The following is a 20,649-nucleotide window of genomic DNA, read 5'->3' as shown; positions in this document are numbered from 1 at the left end:
TTTTATTATTTTTATTGGTGGTGTATTACTATATATTGATTATGATTAACTGTTTTGGGTTAAACAAATTTAATTCCATCAACAATGAGCGACTCTTTTAGAGAAAATTAGGTGATTTTATTTCTTTGATTTGAACAACTTCATATAAAATTATCAATACAAAAAACAATATGAATATATGATCCTTGTTGCCATTACACTGAGTGTTACATTGATCTTATTATAGATTATATTGTTAATGCAACACTTTTTTTTTAATAACAAGGTGAATCTCTCATCACCACGTGATCACGTGAGATTTAGAGGCTGTTTGGTTTATAGTTTGAAAACTGTTTTTTATTTTTTAAAAGTGAAAATAGTTTTTAAAAACTAACAGGAGTCATTTGGTAAATTTTTTTAAAAATTGAGTGTTTAGTTTATTTTTTATATAGCATTAAACATTGTTCTATGTTCATTCCAATCTCCAAAATTATTTATTTGAATACTATTTGTCATTATATTTTTATTTTAATACCATGCATACTTTTGGTATTCACTTTAAGAGTTAAATCTCTACAAATTTAAATTAGTAGCCATAATCATATAGAAAAACGATCAAACTGTAACATAAAAAAAATGGATTGGTGAAATGTGTTTTTTCATTATTAGAATATGATAAAATTTTAAAAGAAAAAGTAATAGAAATTAGAAATATTAAATAAATACCAAATTGTACCTTTTGTCCAAAAGAAAAAACAAATGACACTTAAAATAATTGCTTCACCTTTTTAGTGGTAGTCAAATAAAAAAAAAAAAAGAAATAAGTTATATAAGGTAATATGAGTAATAATATATTTTTTTTTGTTATAACAAAAAGAAGATGTTATATCTAATAATAAATTTTATGATTTGGTTATATCATCTTTTTGTAAACATATATATATATATATTATTATTTTCTATATGTATAAATGTGTAAAGTCCCGTTTAATTAATATACGCTAATTAGGACTCTCAAATGCAGCCAGCTGATGTTAATAGTTTTTACTTGGGACTCCCAAGCATTTTAGGCCGAAACAAATCAGCTGCTTTGGGATTCTTAAAAGAAATGATCCATAAACGTTTACAAAGTAGGGATGAAAAGTTCCTCTGGAAGGCCGGGAAAGAGGTATTATTGAAAGCTGTTGCTCAGTTGCTTCCTAGTTATACCATGAATGTCTTCCTCCTTCCTTTGGAGATCACTCGGGATATGGAAAGCATGATGGCGAAGTTTTGGTGGTAAACATCTAATTCCTCTCAACGAGGTATTCATTGGTTGTCTTGGAATCGACTATGTAAACACAAGAATGGAGGTGGAATGGGATTTCGGGACCTTCAGGATTTTAATTTGGCTATTTTGGGCAAACAAGGGTGGAGACTCCTTACTAGGCTAGATTCGCTTGCTGCCCATGTTTTTAAAGCTCGGTATTTCCCAAATGGTACTTTTCTCAATGCTTCCCTTGGAAATAACTCGAGTTTTGTTTGGAGAAGTATTTTAGAAGCTCAACATTTGATTCGAGAAGGAGTGCACTGGTGTGTGGGTAATGGTGAAGACATTAATATTCTTGACGAACCTTGGTTGCCTATTAAGGAGAATCCGTATGTTTCTTCCCTACATCCTGGTTTGTTTAATGTTAGAGTTTCTAATTTACTATGTGTTGATGGTTCTAGTTGAGATAAGGAAACCATCCTTGATTTGTTTGAGGAAAGAGATCAAAGAATTATTTTTAATATCCCTATTCAAATGACTAACACTACCGACCACTATATATGATCATTAGAAATGTCTGGCTTGTACTCGGTTAAGAGTGCATACTCTCTTCTCCAAAAAAATCGTGGTCGATGGTATGACAACGAGGATGCTAATTTTTGGAAAAAAAAAATGTGGGATGAAAGCTCCTCCCAAAAGTGAAAAATTTGTGTTGGCGTGCAGCTCGAGGCTGTCTTCCCACCAAGCTCCAACTTCGAACAAAGCATGTGGATGTAAGTTCACTTTGTCCCTTCTGTCTTCAGTATGAGGAGTCTACTTTGTATATTCTTGTCACTTGTGAAGTGGTGAGGTCTTGCTGGAACCGAGTTGGTATTGGCACTAATGTGGCCATGAATATCGATTTTTTTGACTGGTATGTGCATTCTTTAGAGACCATGGATGTTGATCATCAATGCACATTTACAATGGTTTGTTGGCGATTTGGGATGCTAAAAACAATCTTGTTTGGAATGGAAAACTTTTCAAAGAGGATGATGTAGTTGCTAATGCAAAAAGATTCATTGATCAATGGAGGAGTGCTAAGAGCTCTGAATATGAGTCGTCATGGCCTGGTTTTCAGGCGGGTGACGGAGCGAAGCACTGGATCTCACCACAAGCTAACAGTATTAAGGTAAATATTGACGCAGCTTTATTTGACTCTGATCATAAATATGGGCTGGGTTTGGTTGCTAGAGATGAAAGGGGACTGCTCATTGAAAGGCGCACAATGTTGTCCAATGGAAGCATTGAACCGGAACTTGCCGAGGCCATGGGGGTTCGAGAAGCTCTTAGTTGGATTAAAGAGCGATGATGGAATAATGCTTCGGTGGAAACAGATTGTTTAAGTGTTGTTCAAGTTTTACGAAGCTCCATTGTTATGATTTCTATGTTTGGTCAAGTAATCAAAGATTGTAAAGCTTTAATTTCTGAACTTGGTAATATTGTTATCTGTTTTGTTAAGCGATCAGCAAATAAAGTAGCTCATAGTTTTGCTAGAGCTTCTTTACTCTATCCTGGTTGTACTTTTAGGTTGGAGTCTGTTTTAACTGATTTGTTACTATTGTTGGTAACAGAATTTGGAATTTGATGGTTAATAAAACTAAATTTTTCATTTAAAAAAAAATATAGGCAAACTAAAATCAAGTATAATATTTATCAAAAAGAAAAACCAAGTATAATATTTATAGGAAAATTCTTAGGTGAGAGCATCACTTTTGTTCTCACATGTAACAACATTATTTTAGACTTATCATTAGTTGAAAAGGGTGGTTGTATGGTATTAACATATGTTATTGTGTAGGATGGTGTTTGGTATACTTTTTTTTTAAAAAAAAAAAAGAAAAATTATATTGTGATTTTACCTTCATCACCTCAAACTCTTTTGTTTCTTTATTATTTTAAAATATGTTGTTTTTTTTTTTTATACTTTTGAAAAATATGACTTTTTTTTTTTTCTTTTTTGCTTAACTAGGAAAAGTATGAGACTTATTTTCAATTTTTGAAATCTCTATTATTCATTCATATTTATAAATATGCAATATTAAACCTAGATATTTTTAGATTTTGCTAATAAGCAACTACATCTTCTCTTATAAGTCTTAAATTTATTTTTTCAATTGAACTAAAAAATCAAATTGAGCAGTTTTTTTATTTTAGAAAACCTTTCTTTCAATTAGTGTAAGAAAATAAAGAAGAAGAAGAAGTGATTAACAAATAGATAAGTAAATACAATAAATATTGAATAAATTGAATATATTTTCTAATGCTCCATATATCATTTTTTTTATTGATTGAATCTATATTCAAAACACTTTAGATCCAAACACACAGAAAAAAAAAAATAATAGATGTTATAAAAAACACATAAATAAGAAATTGTAAAAAAAAGAAGAAAAAAAACTACTACTGCACATTAAAAAACGGTTATAGTCTTTAAAAAAAGTAAAAATAATAAAAATATTAATTTAATAAAAACTGCTACATGTATATCATACATACATACATGTCGCTTCGATATTAAAAGGGAAATTTGAATTTCTATGCATGCATTAGGGGATAATTTTTTCCCTAAACTAATACTTTTCTACATTGAAAATATATGATCACTTTTCCAAAATTCCAAAAATACCCCTCTCAAAAACTCAAACCCTTTCTCTCTCCTTCCCTCAAACTCTCTCTGCCTCTTTGCCTCTTTGCCCAAAACCGCATCGGAGGAAACCGCCCCCAACCCTTAACTATCATCTCGTCCGCGTCGAACCACCCACGCACGACGAGCACCACCCACGTTGAAAACCAACCCACGCCCATCTATACCCATCTCGACCGAACCGCCATCGGCGATCCACCACGCACGCACGCCGGCCGAACACCACCGGAGATCAAAGGCAAACCTAGTCCGATGGATCTGGATTGAAGGCGGTGGTGAATCTGTGTTTTTTGGGTTAGAAAATGCATTTTTTAGGCAAGCTTGATGCAGGTCCGATGCAGGCCCGATGCATCATGATGAAAAAATTGAATCTGGGTTGAAGACAAAGGCCCGATATAGGGCCCAATGGCCAGCCCGATGGTCAGTCAATTTTTTGGAAAAAAGAGGAAGAGAGAGGGACGGTTGGAAAAATGGGAGGGGTTTTTTGGAGTTTAGGAAAAAGTTATCCCATTTTACAAATTATGCATAGTATTAGTTTAAGAGACCAATTTATGAGTTTATTAAGCATGAAAATTCAAATTTCCCTATTAAAAAAGATAATTGAGAAAAATCTAATACAACAACCCCTATGATAAACAAATCAATTAAAGCCATTAGATTGAAAATCAAGGATTATAAAAATGCTCTTATTTATAAGAGCAAAAGTGGTGCTCTCACTTAAGGAATACCCAATATTTATACATATGAAAAAAAAAAGTATAATGTCTTAACATTAATACTAAAATTACTTTTTTAGAAAGAAAAATATTAATACTATAATTACGAATATATAATTCTAAATTTTTATAGTTGAAGTACTATTTAACTTTTTTTGAAAGAGAAGTACTATTTATATTGAGGAAATTATATTCTACATTTCCTTTTGAGAAATGTGAGTAAATGATCGTATTTTTAACTCTATAGATAGTTAATATTTATTTTTTAAAATAATAAAGCAAATGTCTGAATTTTTTGTCAACTATTTTTTCATTATATAAAAGGTATTATATATTTTATTTTTTTAGATTTTGCTGTTGTTGTTGTTGTCTAATATGTTATTTAACCATATAATTAATTTTTTATTAATATATCGTATGATATACAAATAATATACCTTAAACCAATATACATATACCACAAAATTAAACTAATATACTATTAAATGAATTGTTTTCCACAATATACAGTAGCATACAAAAACTATATATCACAATCATAAGCGTAGTCAAAAATTAATATATCACCAGCATGGTAAAAAAAAATTATACAAAAAACTTAATTTAATATTCCACAAGTTTTTTTTTTCTTGTTCTTTCCTTCATGAAATACCAATGAACATAAAATCAATATACTTCAATCAAATATAACTATACCTCATACTTAAATTAATATTTAATATTTTTTTTTCTTTATATTCTTCACGATATACATATCACATACAAACGATATACCTTAGACCAATATAAATATACCATAAATTTAAACTAATATACTATTAAATGATTTTTTTTTCTACGATATATAATAGCATATAAAAACTATATTTTGCAATCATAAACATAAATACTATAGTGAAAAATTAATATACCACCAATATAGTGGAATATATATACTAAAAACTTAATTTAATATTCTACATGTTTTTTTTTTCTTTTTCTTTCCTTTATGATATACTAATAAACATGAAAATAATATTTCCTAATGAAATATAACTATTTATTTATTTATTTATTTATTTATGTGTTTTGTAACTTTTTCTTCAAATTTGGGGTATTTTTGAAAATTCTCCAATAATATTTCAACACCGTTAGACACGTTTGCCTTGTTACTAAGTTTAAAAAGGCACAAACCCAAAGCTGGCGAAATCAGGAACAAAATCAAGAGAATTCGAAAGCTAATCCGAGGTATCAGCCATGGCGTCGCCACCACCGTCATATCCTAGTGCTGCGAGAATCTCCGACTCTCCTTGCTTTCCTCAATATACTGCTTCTCTTAAATGTAAGTCACTTTTCCTTTATGATTTGTTTTCTGTCTTGTAATTTTTATCGTTTCGTAGCCCTTAATCCAGAGTTCAATTCCTATTCGAAACACTCACACCAATACTTCTCCTTTTGATTCCTTTTTCTTAATGTAATTTTTCGCTTATTATTAGTTTGTGGACATTCTATTGAATTTCGTGTGTTTTCTTAACTAAGGATTGAGAACCCTAATTTTGTGCTAAATCGAGTGTTTGAGAGGTTTGTGTTTCATATGCTTATTGATATGTGTTATTAATGAACTTCTCTAATTAATTACTTTTATGATCATTATCTTATATTTTTCAGTGATTTTAATAAGAAAATTAATTTTCTAAACTTTATGAAATATAATTCTTAACGTGGAACAAAGAATTTCGGCTAATACAAAATGTTTTTGGGACGTATACAAATTCCAAAGGTAGAACTTTTTTAGGACTAAATTTGTCAGTATGCTTGATTTTGTAGCTTCTTGAAAATTGTAGGGTTCTGTAAGAAGAACCCAATTACTGAGGTATAAGCTTTAGGAAAAGATTAAAGATCCTATCTAAGCTACTTTAGTGCTGATAATGGTACTCTTAGTTAGGGCTTAACATTTATGTGATGGAATGTTGAACCATGTTGATCTTAAGCATTGTTTCAATTAGATTGGAAGAACTGTTTAATCTTTCTTTGATCTTGGATACTAAGGAAAGATCATACAAAACCACTTACATTGCTCCTTAATTGTAATGATAGTAACTCGATTGGTGCAATATTTGCAGGTCTTGAGGAATTTAGCACTGACAAAAGCAAATGCCAAGAACATTTTGATGTTTACAAGGAGTGCAAGAAAAAGGAGGTTGGTTCTTTAAGCCATTGTAGTTTTTCACTTTGGTAGTGCTGTTCTCGAATTGTTTCAGGTGTTCCAAACTGGGTAACGATGTATGTTTCCGAATTTTGACAGAGGGAAGCTCGACTTGAACGGAACAAGACTCGGTCTTTGTTCTCATGAACTTTCTTTTGCTACTCACATTCCATTAGTTCGGACTGGAGATGAAATCACCATTTATGGAGTTAAATTATACCAAAAAATAAATAAATAACAAAACACCTTGAAGAGTAGAACACATGGGAAAAGAGCCTTCCTTTGAATTTTTTGTCCTCTTTTTCTATCTATTAATATTGTCATTTGTCATGCCCTGTTAAACATACCAGCTTCATTTAAATACTACCCATGCCAATCAAATTATACTAAATTCAAGGGAATGTAAATCCGTTCACTACTAGTACCAATAAATAAAAAATAAAAGGTTTCAAATTTGACATGTTTTTGCTGGGATATTTTATTATGCTATTATTTCATTATTTGATAGTGTAGGTATACTATACATGAATGATTATCAAAATCCATGAATAACGGATTGCGCTAACATTGTCATTTTGAAAATTCTGATCTTGATGGTTTAGTGTAACATAACTAATTGACACAATTCCTTTTGAAAGTAATAGAATATAAAATCTATACTAATTGACACAATACATTTGGGAAGTAAAAGAATTTAGGTAGTATTTGGTTAGGAGGAAATGAAAAAATTGATAAAGAATTTATTATTTTTTTTTTATTATGTATTAGAATAGTTTTTTCTTTCCATTTTAAAGTGAAAATTATTCTACTAAAATAATATACAACTAAACAATTAAATGGAATAAAAAGAATACTATTTTGACGTTTAAGTATATAAAAAGTTTGTTTACAAACATATATTCCTTAAGATGCATTTTTATGGAGGCTTGCTATATTAGAAAATGATCTTTGTCAATTTGGGACAGAAGAAGATAAATCAAATCCGGATGTAAATAATACTATTGTTCACAATTCCACAACTCATCATAAGAACAATCCATAACATTATTCATCAGATATGACAGCTTTTTTTATTTTATCTTAATAAATTGTAGATTTACACAAGTCAAATTCTCCTTACTTAAACATTAACCCCATGTTCTGATTCAATGACCAACCTGAAAGCTGCAGCATAGCGGTAGGCCGGTGAGACTAAGAAGCAAAACTTGGACAAGAGAAGCGCGACTACCACTTTCAGCTCTGTCATGGCCAGGTGCTGGCCAATACAAATTCTAGTCCCTACACCAAAGGGCATGTAAGACTGAGGAAACTTGGAAGCTCCAAGAACTCCATGTTCAAATCTTCCTGGATTGAATTGGTGGGCATCAGGACCCCACAAATTAGTGTCTTGTTGCATTATAGAGATTGGGATCTGAATATTTACTCCTTTTGGAACTAGAATGTCTTTATATTGAACATCCTGCAAGGCGTTCCTTAGGACATAAACTATAGACGGGTAAAGGCGCAAAGTCTCTTGAATCACCATAGTGAGCTGAAGAAATAAAAAACAGGATTCATTGAACTGAAGATGCAATGGTTTAATATCCGAGAATGATTAAAGCAGATATTTTTAGTAACATAGAAATGACTGACTGAACATTGTGTGAACTTACAACTTTCATGCTTCGGAGCATATTGGCATCAGGACTGCCATTCTTGCAAACTTCTTTCACTTCTTCACGAACTCGAGTTTGCCAAGCAACAAGGCCCAAGATGTTGTAGTACCAGTGCTCTCATGGTCAGCAAAATATATTCTCTTGCAGTTATCTACAATGAATTTGTCCTGAGTAAGGCCAAGAGATGGGCTATCTACACCGCCAAAAGCTTTCGCCCCCTCGAGTATCATCTTCAGAAGGTTCTTTTCATCAGCAGCATCCGTTTTTTGCTTCACCACCTTTAAAATCATAGAATCGATTTATTTCTCTAGTCTCCATACTCGAATTGAGAAAATTGTTGCTGCTTACATAAAACTAAACATTGACAACATTAACTTTTGAAAGAGTTGTAAGCTTACCTTATGCCAGGAATCCCAATACTTAAAAAAAATCTAGTTTTTTAGAAAAAAAAATAGATTCAAATTTGTTCACGTAAAATTTATACAAAAATTTAATTTTAATATATTTTTTTTTATATCAAAATAGATTTTTTAATTAAAAAATAAATAATATTTTAAATTCCTTAATTAGTTTTAAAATTTTAGTTTTCTTTTTAATTTTTTTAATCATTCAAAATAATTTTTTTAGGAAAATCATAGTAAATAGCCTCAAATCATAGGACTATGTTAGTAAACATACTCATTTCAAAACTTGTAGCAAAATGTCCCTTTTATTAAATTATTTATTATTTATATTGTCTTTTTCCACATAAAAGAATTAATAATTTTTTTTTTTCAATTTTTTTTTAGAATTAGAAGCAAATTACTTAAAAATTATAGTATATCTATATTAGTTTTGTTAAAATCTTTTTTATTTGAAAGTTATATCAATTTTTTAAATTTTTTATGAGTTGTTGGTATATAGATTTTGTTATACAATATATTTCTGTTTGTTGTATAGTATATTATTATTCTTAGATGATATTTATTTTTTATTTTGCTATGAATAATAGCGGCATATAATTTTGTTAACATAATGCAAACATTTTAATATATGTATATAATTTTATTGGCATGCTACATATATTTAATTATTATTTTTATATATTTTAATTGTATAATATATATTTATTTTAAATAATATTTAATTAGTTTCTATTTCTTATATACAATGGTGGCATATAATTTGTTATCATAGTATATATATTTTAATTGTGGTATATAATTTGATTACTGTATACATATATATATACTAGTAAAAATTTACGTGCGAGGCACGTATACTAATTTTATGTTAGGTATTTTTTACTTTATTTAAAAAATATAATTAACAATTAAAGAAAAAAATATTATTACTTATTAGGTAAGATTATTATTATGTATATCTAAATAATGTAATTTATAATTTTGACAATTAAAAGTAAATACTGGATGTAATATATTATAATGTTTAAGAAAACTTGATAATTTAAGTGTAATATGTTCTTAAGATAATCTAAAAATAAACTAAAAATTCATGTTCAAATACTAAAGAAAACACAACTTAAATGTGTGTGAAATAAAAAAGAAAATTAAAAATCAATCTCTAAATTATTGACAATTGAAGATAACATCTATCTAAAAGTTGTAGATAAAAAATCTCTTTTTTACAAATTATAATGTGAAATGTTTTAGTTAAAATACTTTATTTATATATATATATATATATATATATATATATGGAACACTTCTAAATGGGTAATACCCATAGATGGGCACTAAAAAAAATTAATAAGGTAACAATCTAATAACCTTTTATGGCAAGTTTCTAATAATTATTTTTTTAAAAAAAATTATATTTATTTTTTATAAAATTGGAAATAATAATTATAACCAATATTTTGAAAAAATTATAAATTATTTTTAAAAATTAATTGAAATTACTACTTTATAATTTTATGAAATTGTGAGTTTATTAATAATTTATTATTGTAAAACTAAGAATCATTTACATGTATATTAATGTGTTTTTTTTAATAGGAGAATAAGAGCTTGATTGTGGAATCCAATTGTCTTAATATTATTCATGCTCTTAAAAATAAAACGCTACAATATTTCTTAGTTCTTACTTAGGGTCAGGGCCGGCCCTGAAACAAAGTGGGTCATAGGGAAAAAAAAATTTGGGCCTTTATGTTAGAAAAAATGTGGTATTTTTCAAAATCGGTAAAAAAATGTATAATTTTAAAAGAAGAAAAAAAAAATTGGGCCCCTAGACTGGGTGGGCCCTAGGCACAGGCCTAGCCCGCCTATGCCCAGGGCCGGGCCTGCTTAGGGTATCATTGTTAGAGAAATATTATTATCATCTAATAATTTTTTTGACATTACCATGCATCATTCTCCTAGAATAACTAATGAGGTGTTGTTCATTATTTATATTATTAGGATTGGAAGATCATGATAATCTTGTCTAGGGGTCAAGTATAATTTTTTGTGCTGAAATTCTTCTGTTGGCAATTGCTATTATTCAATAATGTTTATGACACTTTTTTTCTTCGTTCATTTTTTTTGTTAAAATTTTCTTCATTGGTTTTGTTCTTATAGATTTTGGTAAGCTCAAGTATTTTTTGAAAAATAAAAACAGAAAAATGATTGTTATTATGAAATTAAAAATTTTAGGTTTAGAAAAAATCTTATACATTTTATATGTATTACAGCTTAAAGCTTAAAATTATTTTTTTTTTTCTCAGTAATGCAATTTAAAATTCTAGTTTAAAGAAATTTTAATAAAAAGATAAATAATATCAGTTCAAATATTAATAGCTATATAATCAAAACTTACCTATATTAATTTAGAGAGTCCATGGTTTGATCATATATTTTTTTTTTAAAAAAAAGAAAAAAGATTAAAAAGACGTAGCTAGCTATAGACAATTTAAAGAAAAAACTATGCTCATTGTCATATTGAACAATTAATTTTTCCATAAATGATAATATATTTGTCCGATTTAATTTAATTATTTGATATATAGCTGCCAAAAGAATAAATTAATTAAATAAATGATATTAATTTATATCAAGTAATTAATATATTAATTAAGTACGTGAATATTATAACATTATAACATTGATATATTTGCCCCTCATTATAACATTTTGGTCGTAATACATACATGAACAGATTGGTATGTTATTTGTCCGCTGTCGTGGAGGAGTAAGTCACTCACCCGCAGAGCATGTATTGGATGATGATGTTTGGGCATCTGGTTTGGCACTCTTGCCATTCATAGAAACTCAGTTGTAAAATAGAAATATTTAGCAACACTGTACAGTAGCATCTCAATAATGTTCAGTTATATGTATGTTGTTTCTCAATTGTACATCTCTCACTGTAGACTTTGGCCAATGCCATTATTTAAATACGTACCTACTTATGATAGAGGGTTGTAAATATCAGTTCAAATGTTAGTGAGATTTGTTTTATTTTTATTTTATTATATATAAATAATATTTTATTATTTTATTAAATATAAATAAAAAATTACCCATGAATTTCTCAATTGTACATCTCTCACTGTAGACTTTGGCCAATGCCATTATTTAAATACGTACCTATTTATGATAGAGGGTTGTAAATATCAGTTCAAATATTAGTGAGATTTGTTTTATTTTTATTTTATTATATATAAATAATATTTTATTATTTTATTAAATATAAATAAAAAGTTACCCATGAATTTCTCATAAACTAAGAAATTTAGTTATATAGGCACACTTTATATAGAATAGATATATTAGTGATATATATTTTTATTATTAGTAGTAGTATATATATTTTGGTGAATGATATATGTATTTTTTGTTATACGGTGTATCATTTTTTTAAATAATATTTAAGTTCTATTTTTAATTGTACTTCCGTTGACATGATATATAATTTTATTAGCATCCTATATATTTTTATTTTTATTTTTATTTATTGTTATTATATATATTCAATTGTAAGGTATATGTTTTTTGTTATATAGTGTATAAGTTTTATTGTATAGTGTTGACCGAGATTTTCGGCAACTATTGAAATATGATTGTAATGAAGAGCTGTAAGAAAGTGAGATGAAGATTTTTTACGTGGTTGGGGCGTTAATGAGCCTTAGTCCACGAGTCTCTGTTATTAATGGATGTATTTAATACAGATTCTACACTTGAGAGAATGTCTTTCTCTTAAATACAGAGAATGTTCTTGGTGAGTATTTTCTCTTCTTGCTCTTTTACAAACCAAGATTCTCGACCCCATTAAATGAGCTTTGAGGGGGTATTTATAGTGTTTTGGTGGGGTAATCCCTAGAATTGTTCTTACACATGTATCTGTAAGTATCCATAAAGTTGGGCATTTCCAATGAATATACCATGGGTGATGCATGGTCAAATCCCTAGGTGCTGTAGGGCTTTTATGAAGAATGTCCTTTTTGCCTTGTGATTGACGTGACTCTTCGCAGAGTAGCCGTCGCTAGACTTAAATGATCATTACTGTAGCGCTGCTGTTCGGGGGTCGTGCCGTCAGACTTTATTGCGTGTTACAGTCTCAACACGCTTCCTCCCATGCAGCATTAAATGCGACTTGATTGCTCGGGAGAGACCTGACATATCCCGGAGAGCCTTCACGCTATACTAGCTTCCTGGAGTACCGTGTACTCCGGGTGCCTCCTCCGGGACCCATGCTAACAGCGCTTCCTTGTGGCGCACAAAGACTTAGCAAATGTTTACCAGTTATCTGATCCACGTGTCCCCTCTCGACTGGTCCACGTATTTTGGGCGAATTCTGGAGCAACATATAGTATAGTATATTATTTTATTTTAGATCATGTTTAATTTTTATTTTATTATATATAAAGGTGATATATAATTTTACAAGTATGGTATACTTATTTTATAGTTGTATATAATTTTATTAATATAGTATATACATTTTTTTTTAATAATATTATATTATTTTATTTTATTTTTTATTGTAGGTATATATGTTTTGTTTGTATGGTATATAATTTTTGTTGTCTATAGTATATCATTTACTTGAGATGATATTTAGTTTTAACTTTATTATGTATAAATTTTTTAGTATGTATACATATTTTAATAGTTGTATATATAGCTTTGTTAGCATGATATATATATTTTTTAGTATTAATTTAGTATTGTTATAATTTCTTTGTGATATATAATTTTATTACTACGATATATCAAATACCGTTGTATATAATAATCTAATATATTTATTCGTTTTTGTTATAATATAATAATATGCAATATTAAAAAAATTATATAACTTAATTTAATTATTATATATTTTTTTAAAAAATTATATGTAATAAATGTATTTTTATAATTTTTATTAGCTAATTTATTAAATTTAGTCATTTTCGTAATTTTTTTTTAAAATGAGACATTTACTAACTTAGTTTTCAAATTTATAGTCATTTTGCATCTTAGCCCATTTTTTAAGATCTAAATTATTTTTTTAAGATTTACTAAAAAAAATATTGAATTTTTCTCATTTTTATTTTGAAAGGGTATGATTTAATAATTGTTAAAGTTTAAGAATCAAAATTACTAATTTACAAAGACATGTCAGGATTTAAACGAAATAATAAGACGAAATCTAACAGAAAGACTAAATATTTATAAATATAAAAGTTCAGAAAATTTTTTAACAAGCCATATATTTTAGGTGGTGTTTGGTTCACATGAATGAGCATTGGAATGGACTTGCTATTCCTTAAGAAAGCTCAATCAAGTGTTTGGTTTCTTTATTAGAACTTGAAAGCCCATTCCAAAGGAATTACAATTCACCTAAACTAAGGATTTACTTTTCCACTATAAAATCACTTGAAAGCTAATTCCATACTAACAAAAGTCTATTTTACCCTATCAATCCTCCTCCACTTCTCACTTTTTTTTGGATGTTACCATCATATTACTAATTATTTAATATTTATATGTAATTTTATTATTTTATTTTTTAATAATTAAGTTTGAGAATGTGCACATTTCCCTCACATGATAAATATATTTTTTTGCTAAGAATATTATTTATTTGTTCAATTCATAAAATAATGGTAATTTAATAAAATAAATATAATTTTTGAAGAGTAAAGGGTAATTTAGTCAAAATAATAAAAGTTCTATTCCATTCCATACAATACCAAACATGATAATTCTTATTCCGTTGTTGATTCCATAGGCTTTACCAAACAAAAGAATAAAAATTCTATTCCATTCCATTCTTATTCCCATTCCCATTCCCATTCCCATTCCATTTTCACTTAGTAACCAAACGCCACCTTAAGAAATAAAATCAGTTGAAAATTCAAAGGTAAAATTTCTAATTATTCTTATTTTATTATTGTTTACCTTTAAACTATGAACATAGCCTCTTTAACGGTTCATTGCCCACCTTATGAGCTTATAAATAGATTGCCAGGCTCATTTATTCTTCACATTCTGAATTTTGAAGCAAATTGCTCTTGAGGCTTTGTATTTCTTTCTAACTTGCTTAGCAAATTAATTAGTATACTACAGTCGAAAAGGGATGAACAAGAAGAATATTGTTAAATTATTTATATACAATTTCACAGTTAAATTCTTGAGAAGTTCACAATAATATATCGGATTTACAATAATAATAATGATACTTCTATGATATGTCACGTCAGTTGAATTTGACGTTTTTGATATTTTTTGACGTTTTTTGACGTTTCTATTTTTTTTTTGTCTCTTACGTTTTCAAAAGTAATTTTTTAGTTACTAATAATAATGTTGATAAGAAAACAATTAGTTACCTTTATATAAAAAAACTTTATTCTTATACCATATAATTTAACATACATTTCGGTTACTCTCTAAAAATTTATTTGTATAAATCTTAGTAACTAATTAGTTATTTTTAAGTTATATTATGGTAAATTATAATTTTAAATACATCTAGATAACTTTAAAAATTATTTTTAAAATTAATGAGTTGTCATTTAATATAACAAACTACCATATTTATATACCGATTATTTTATATATTTTTTTTGTTATTTTGAATATTAATTAGTTATTATATAATATAATATAATTCAATTAACTTAATTCTAAAATGAATGTTATCTAAGATTAAAAAAAAATTATAAAACAGTAAGTAATCACTATATTAGTAACTAAATAATTTTTTTTTTCGGAAATAGCAAAAAAAAAAAAATATAGGTTTCTCACATATTGAAATATTCATATTGAAAAGTAGATTGCAATGGTATTTTTTTAGGCTCATCCGAGTAACAACATGATTATAAATTATTTTTAAAGTTTAAAAGAAAAGAGGGAAATAGAAAAGAGAGAAAGAGTAACATAAGAGAAGGGAAAAAAGAGAAAAATAAAGATAGAAAAGTATAAGTAAATGCATTAAAACATACCAAAACAAATAAAAAACTTGACCAAATCATTTTTAACAATTTAATCAAAAACAAGTCATTTTTGAACAATTTTCGTAAATTCTTTATATAAAAATATCCTCTAACTTTGAGGCCACATAGCCAATTAACATAATTCATCTTTCATTTTGAAAGTGATAGATTTTGTGACTGAAAAAGCTATTGAGCCAAGGAGTAGTATCATTATTGTTTTAAAATATAAGTTTGTTTGCAAACTTATATTTCTAAGGATTTATTCTTATGAAAGCTTGCTAGTTTAGAAAATGACCCTTTTTTGATTTAGGGACAGAAGAAGATAAATCAAATCCTGATGTAAACAATATCATTGTTTAAAATTCCATATGCAAGAACGCATCATCATAAGAACTATCCATAATGACAGCATTATTTAGTTTATCATAAATAATCAATTGTAGATTAACATAAGTCAAATTCTCCTTACTTGGAGATTAACCCCATGTTCCGATTCAATGACTACCCCGAAAACAGCAGAATGGCGGTAAGCCGGTGAGACTGAGAAGCTAAACTTGGACAGAATAAGAAATAATACTACTTTCAGCTCGGTCATGGCCATGTTCTGTCCAATACAAATTCTAGTCCCTACACCAAAGGGCATGTAAGCTTGAGGAAACTTAAGCTCCAAGAACTCCATGCTCAAATCTTCCTGGATTGAATTGTTGGGCATCAGGACCCCACAGATCAGTGTCTTGTTGCATTATAGAGATTGGAATTTGAATATTTACTCCTTTTGGAACTAGAATGTCTTTAAATTGAATATCGTGCAAGGCGTGTCTTGTGATAAAAACTCCAGGCGGGTAAAGGCGCAAAGTCTCTTGAATCACCATAGTGAGCTGACAAGAAAAAAAAAAGCATTCATTGTACTGAATTAAGCAGGGGTTTTTAGTAACATAAAAGTGAGTGACTGAACATTGTGTGAACTTACAACTTTCAAGTTCCGGAGAGTATTGGCATAAAAAACGCCATTCTTGCAAACTTCTTGCACTTCTTCACGAAACACAAGTTTCCCAAGCTGGATATGCAGCCAGCAGCAACAAGGTCTAAGATGCTGTAGTATCAGTGGTCTCATAGCCAGCAAAATATATATTCTTGCAGTTATCTACAATGCATTTTTCCCGTCCCGAGTAATGCCAAGAGACGGGCTATCTATACCGCCATAAGCTTTTGCCCCCTCGAATATCATCTGCACAAGATCCTTTTCATCAGCAGCCTCAGTTCTCTGCTTCACAACCTCTAAAATCATAGCATTGATTTGTTTCTCTAGTCTCCACACATGAATGTTGTTCATTGTTGGAATGAATCTGATATATAAATAAATACATTTGTATATTAACAACAATTATGATTGTTGCTGCTCACATAAAACTAAACATTGACAACATAACATGAAAATATTAAACAATGATAACATGTTTTCGCGGCTCTTCCCGAAGTGTGCACGGCAGTCTAGCAACCATGGCGTCCCCAGGATAAAACAGCCTCTGTATAAGTACGATACATTCTGCACAGGAAGAAAGAAAAAAAAATTTAATGTTGGAAAAGATGTGTTCTTACGTTGTTCGGATACGACTTATATAGAAGTCGATCCAAGAAAAAACAGTAAGAAAACGGTAATGTTATCGTTCGTGGAGGAGTTGGATCTTGGGAGTAAAAGGCGGATCATCACGTTTTTACCACTTCTGATCACGTGTTAAAATTAATTAATAAATAAAAAAATAAATCTTTATTTAATAAAATAATTTTTCTTTAAAAAATTAAGTGACATCACACCCGCCAACCCGGCCCGGATGGACGGTGGCGGCGGGCGCATGTGGTGATCCAGTGTGTGAGTCCTCACCCATGCGCACAAAATTGGGTACCCATAAGTTCACCATACCCTTGACAAAAGACACACAACAGAAATTAAGTTTAATTGGAGTTAATACAAATCTCTTTTTCCAAATCTAACTTCAAACTAAAAATATTTTGTATAGAAACATCGTTACTCAAAAGTCAAATCTTTACCAATCAGTAATAAACAGAGAACAAATTGTACTAGTGTTTCTTTTCTCTAGTATCAAAATTTGAGAAAAACCTGAGTTGGTAAAACTAATTAACAGTGGTATAATACCTTGACCTTGTCATTGTAGAATTCAGGAGCAAGAATCTTTTTTTGATGAGCCCAAATTTGACCACTAGAGGATATAATACCCTGGCCAAACAGTGGTCCATAATTCCTGGAGAGATAAGGAGGTCTTCCAAGATTCAAAGAAGTGCTTATTAGACTAACTTCTTTTACCATGTCTATATCTGTTACGAATAAGAATTGAGTATTTCCTACTCCATAAAGGAAAATTGGCCCTGCATATATATTTTCATTCAAGTACTACACAACTCAATTCACAATTCACACCGTAACAAAATAAATAAATAACAAATGGGGAAAGACGTTGGAAGGCCAATCATGACCAATCGAAACGACATCATGAAGTTTGTCGTTTGTATTAGTCCTTTTTGAGTTAAACTGAAGCTTGATTTTGTTCAGTTCAGAGACATTTCCCAATAGATTTGAAGGTAATGGGCCTCGAATCCCTTGCTTTTGAAGCTTTAATCTTAACCTCTTAGGTTTTAATACTAAAGACGGATAAAAATACAAGAAAAACAATACAAACCCACCAACCAAAACACCAATGACAACGTTTAACGCCTACATTGCTACCTCTGTCTATTGTATTTTCTTGCCATAAAAAGAATTGATATTGTATTAAAGAAAGTAACCGATACGTAACGCATGCATGTATGGTATAACGTGTCAGCTAAAGGATGACGTCAAATGTAACATATATATAAAACAAGGAAAGCCTTACAGGGGAAATGGCAGTAACTAGCACTACTCCAAAGCTGATTTGGGTAACATTGGCAACAAAAATATTAGTTTCAATTCAAACACCCAGAAACAGTTTTTTTTTTACAGTCAGATTAAACAAAGAAACAGTCCTTTTACAGTGAGATTAATCAAATTTCTTTCTACTTATCAAAAAAGAAAAATCAAATTTTAACTCTTCTAGTAATTTGAAAATAATTGATGAAGCAGTTCGTATTATTTTATTTATAGTTTATTCGGTTCGCCCTAAATGTAAATTTTATATTTTGAATCTAATTTCATTCGCACAATAATTCAAATCTACTTTTTTAATATTTAATTATTTAAATTTACTAGTAACAAAATAAAATAAATTATGTCTCCAACAAATTAAAATAAACAAAACAAAAGGTAACAAATTCAAATGAAAAAAAAAAAAGTTAATTTCATTTTAGATTATTTTTTTTATAAATAATAATAAAATATATATTTGATTTGTTAAGTCTTTAAATATATTTGTATCATACCTATTAAATTTTTTAAATTATTATTTTTTTACATTAAAATATTAGTTGTATATATAATTTTTTAAAAAAATATATAAATATGTGTAAATTAGATTGGATCAGTCAGTTACATTTACATGTCAATCACACGTACAATCTGTACAAGTGCGAATTTTAAAATATATTTTCAATCTAATTTAATGCACAAGTGTAAATATCCATACTTTACGAATTGAATTGAATTGAATTGGATCGTGCGAATTGGATTGAATTATGTATTTTATGAACACTTCTAAAAGCAGTTGTAATAGCACCACTCATGACTCAACCATGGAAGATGGGCTAAAGATGGTTTTACATTCAGCCTGAATCCCAATTGAATATTGTTATTAGGCACTAATTATTTGATTAAATTATATAAAATTTAATACTTAAATACATTAATAGCGATATAATACATTTCATATTGTAGGTGGTGGCTTTTAGCATTTCTTAATCCCAATTTCTCCAACAAGAAGACAAAAAGGAAAATAAAATTTTCTTGGATTGGGTTGCTCTCTTTGCTCCATTACAACAAACTCCCTCATCCATCTCCATCTCAGCAAAGCTTCTTGTTCTTCTCTGGACTCTAACTCTCCATCTTCTAGTGGGGTTGGTCATGTTGCTGGGTCCATCTCTAAGCTTGGGCCTGAGTATTGCTTGTTGGTCCAGCATCACTTGGGCCGAGTGCTCATAGAATGGTCTATCAACAGTTGTCAATGCCATGAAAGAAAGAAACCATAAACAAACAACTCAAATTTTCTCCTTCTCCACCTGGTAAATCCTTGAGATAAAATTAATAGGGTCAGATATCCATCAATTTTCTAGAATTTAAAAGCTAAAGGACATTGCCATAAGAGAATGAGAAATATCCTCTAGTATTCCTGTTTTTGCATCTAAACTAGCTCCAATCAACATTTAATTTCCTACAATTAAAAAAAAAAGAACATTGTTAGTGGGCAGCAAGCATTTAACACCGTAAGATCTCATATGATAAGTATTTTGTAAGTTTTTATTTCTATTAGACTCTCCCCTACGGTGACTACTTAGAAATAAATTTACAGAATATGAAACAATGGTGGAAGCTCATAAAATGAGAATAACCTTGACTCTCGCCTACCGGGACAATGTTGGATTCTCATTTTGATCGAATAAAAGGTTGCTAAAATAGTGTCCATTTTAGATGAACTGACTACTCTATTCGACTAATGTTATCTTTGACTCTCGCCTACCGGGATACTATATTTTATTATGTTAGAAACCTTGGAAAATAATAAATATGTTTAGTTTTTGGTATTTTTACAAACATATTTGCTTTAATTGTTATTTTCTGAAGTTGTGTATGAATTTA

The 20,649-nt window shown here is 28.9% G+C and overlaps 3 protein-coding genes and 1 long non-coding RNA gene across 4 annotated transcripts; 2 read left to right on the top strand and 2 right to left on the bottom strand.

Moving 5' to 3' along the window:
* The first annotated feature begins 1,336 nt into the window (after positions 1–1,336).
* On the top strand, positions 1,337–1,693 carry LOC115720132 (uncharacterized mitochondrial protein AtMg00310-like). The gene has a single exon (XM_030649294.2). The coding sequence runs from the start codon at positions 1,337–1,339 to the stop codon at positions 1,691–1,693; it is 357 nt and encodes a 118-aa protein (XP_030505154.2).
* Positions 1,694–5,763: 4,070 nt separating this feature from the next.
* LOC115710524 (cytochrome c oxidase-assembly factor COX23, mitochondrial) lies at positions 5,764–7,275 on the top strand. The gene is made up of 3 exons (XM_030638889.2): positions 5,764–5,951; positions 6,733–6,809; positions 6,915–7,275. Exons 1-3 carry the CDS (start codon positions 5,867–5,869, stop codon positions 6,960–6,962), a joined length of 210 nt encoding a protein of 69 aa, XP_030494749.1. The 5' UTR covers positions 5,764–5,866; the 3' UTR covers positions 6,963–7,275.
* A 660-nt stretch (positions 7,276–7,935) lies between these two features.
* Positions 7,936–8,760, bottom strand: LOC115721607 (cytochrome P450 714C2-like). The gene is made up of 2 exons (XM_030650746.2): positions 8,536–8,760; positions 7,936–8,346 (listed from the first exon to the last, which is right to left on the bottom strand). Exons 1-2 carry the CDS (start codon positions 8,758–8,760, stop codon positions 7,936–7,938), a joined length of 636 nt encoding a protein of 211 aa, XP_030506606.2.
* Positions 8,761–16,055: 7,295 nt separating this feature from the next.
* On the bottom strand, positions 16,056–18,599 carry LOC115721623 (uncharacterized). The gene is made up of 4 exons (XR_009685369.1): positions 18,022–18,599; positions 17,682–17,788; positions 16,837–17,412; positions 16,056–16,744 (listed from the first exon to the last, which is right to left on the bottom strand). It is a non-coding gene; the product is annotated as an uncharacterized LOC115721623 (long non-coding RNA).
* Positions 18,600–20,649: the final 2,050 nt, after the last annotated feature.

The sequence above is a fragment of the Cannabis sativa genome, chromosome X (assembly GCF_029168945.1).
Source record: "Cannabis sativa cultivar Pink pepper isolate KNU-18-1 chromosome X, ASM2916894v1, whole genome shotgun sequence".
NCBI classification, from domain to species: domain Eukaryota; kingdom Viridiplantae; phylum Streptophyta; class Magnoliopsida; order Rosales; family Cannabaceae; genus Cannabis; species Cannabis sativa.
Note: the sequence above shows the minus strand (reverse complement) of the source record. Positions and strands in the feature narration are given on the sequence as shown.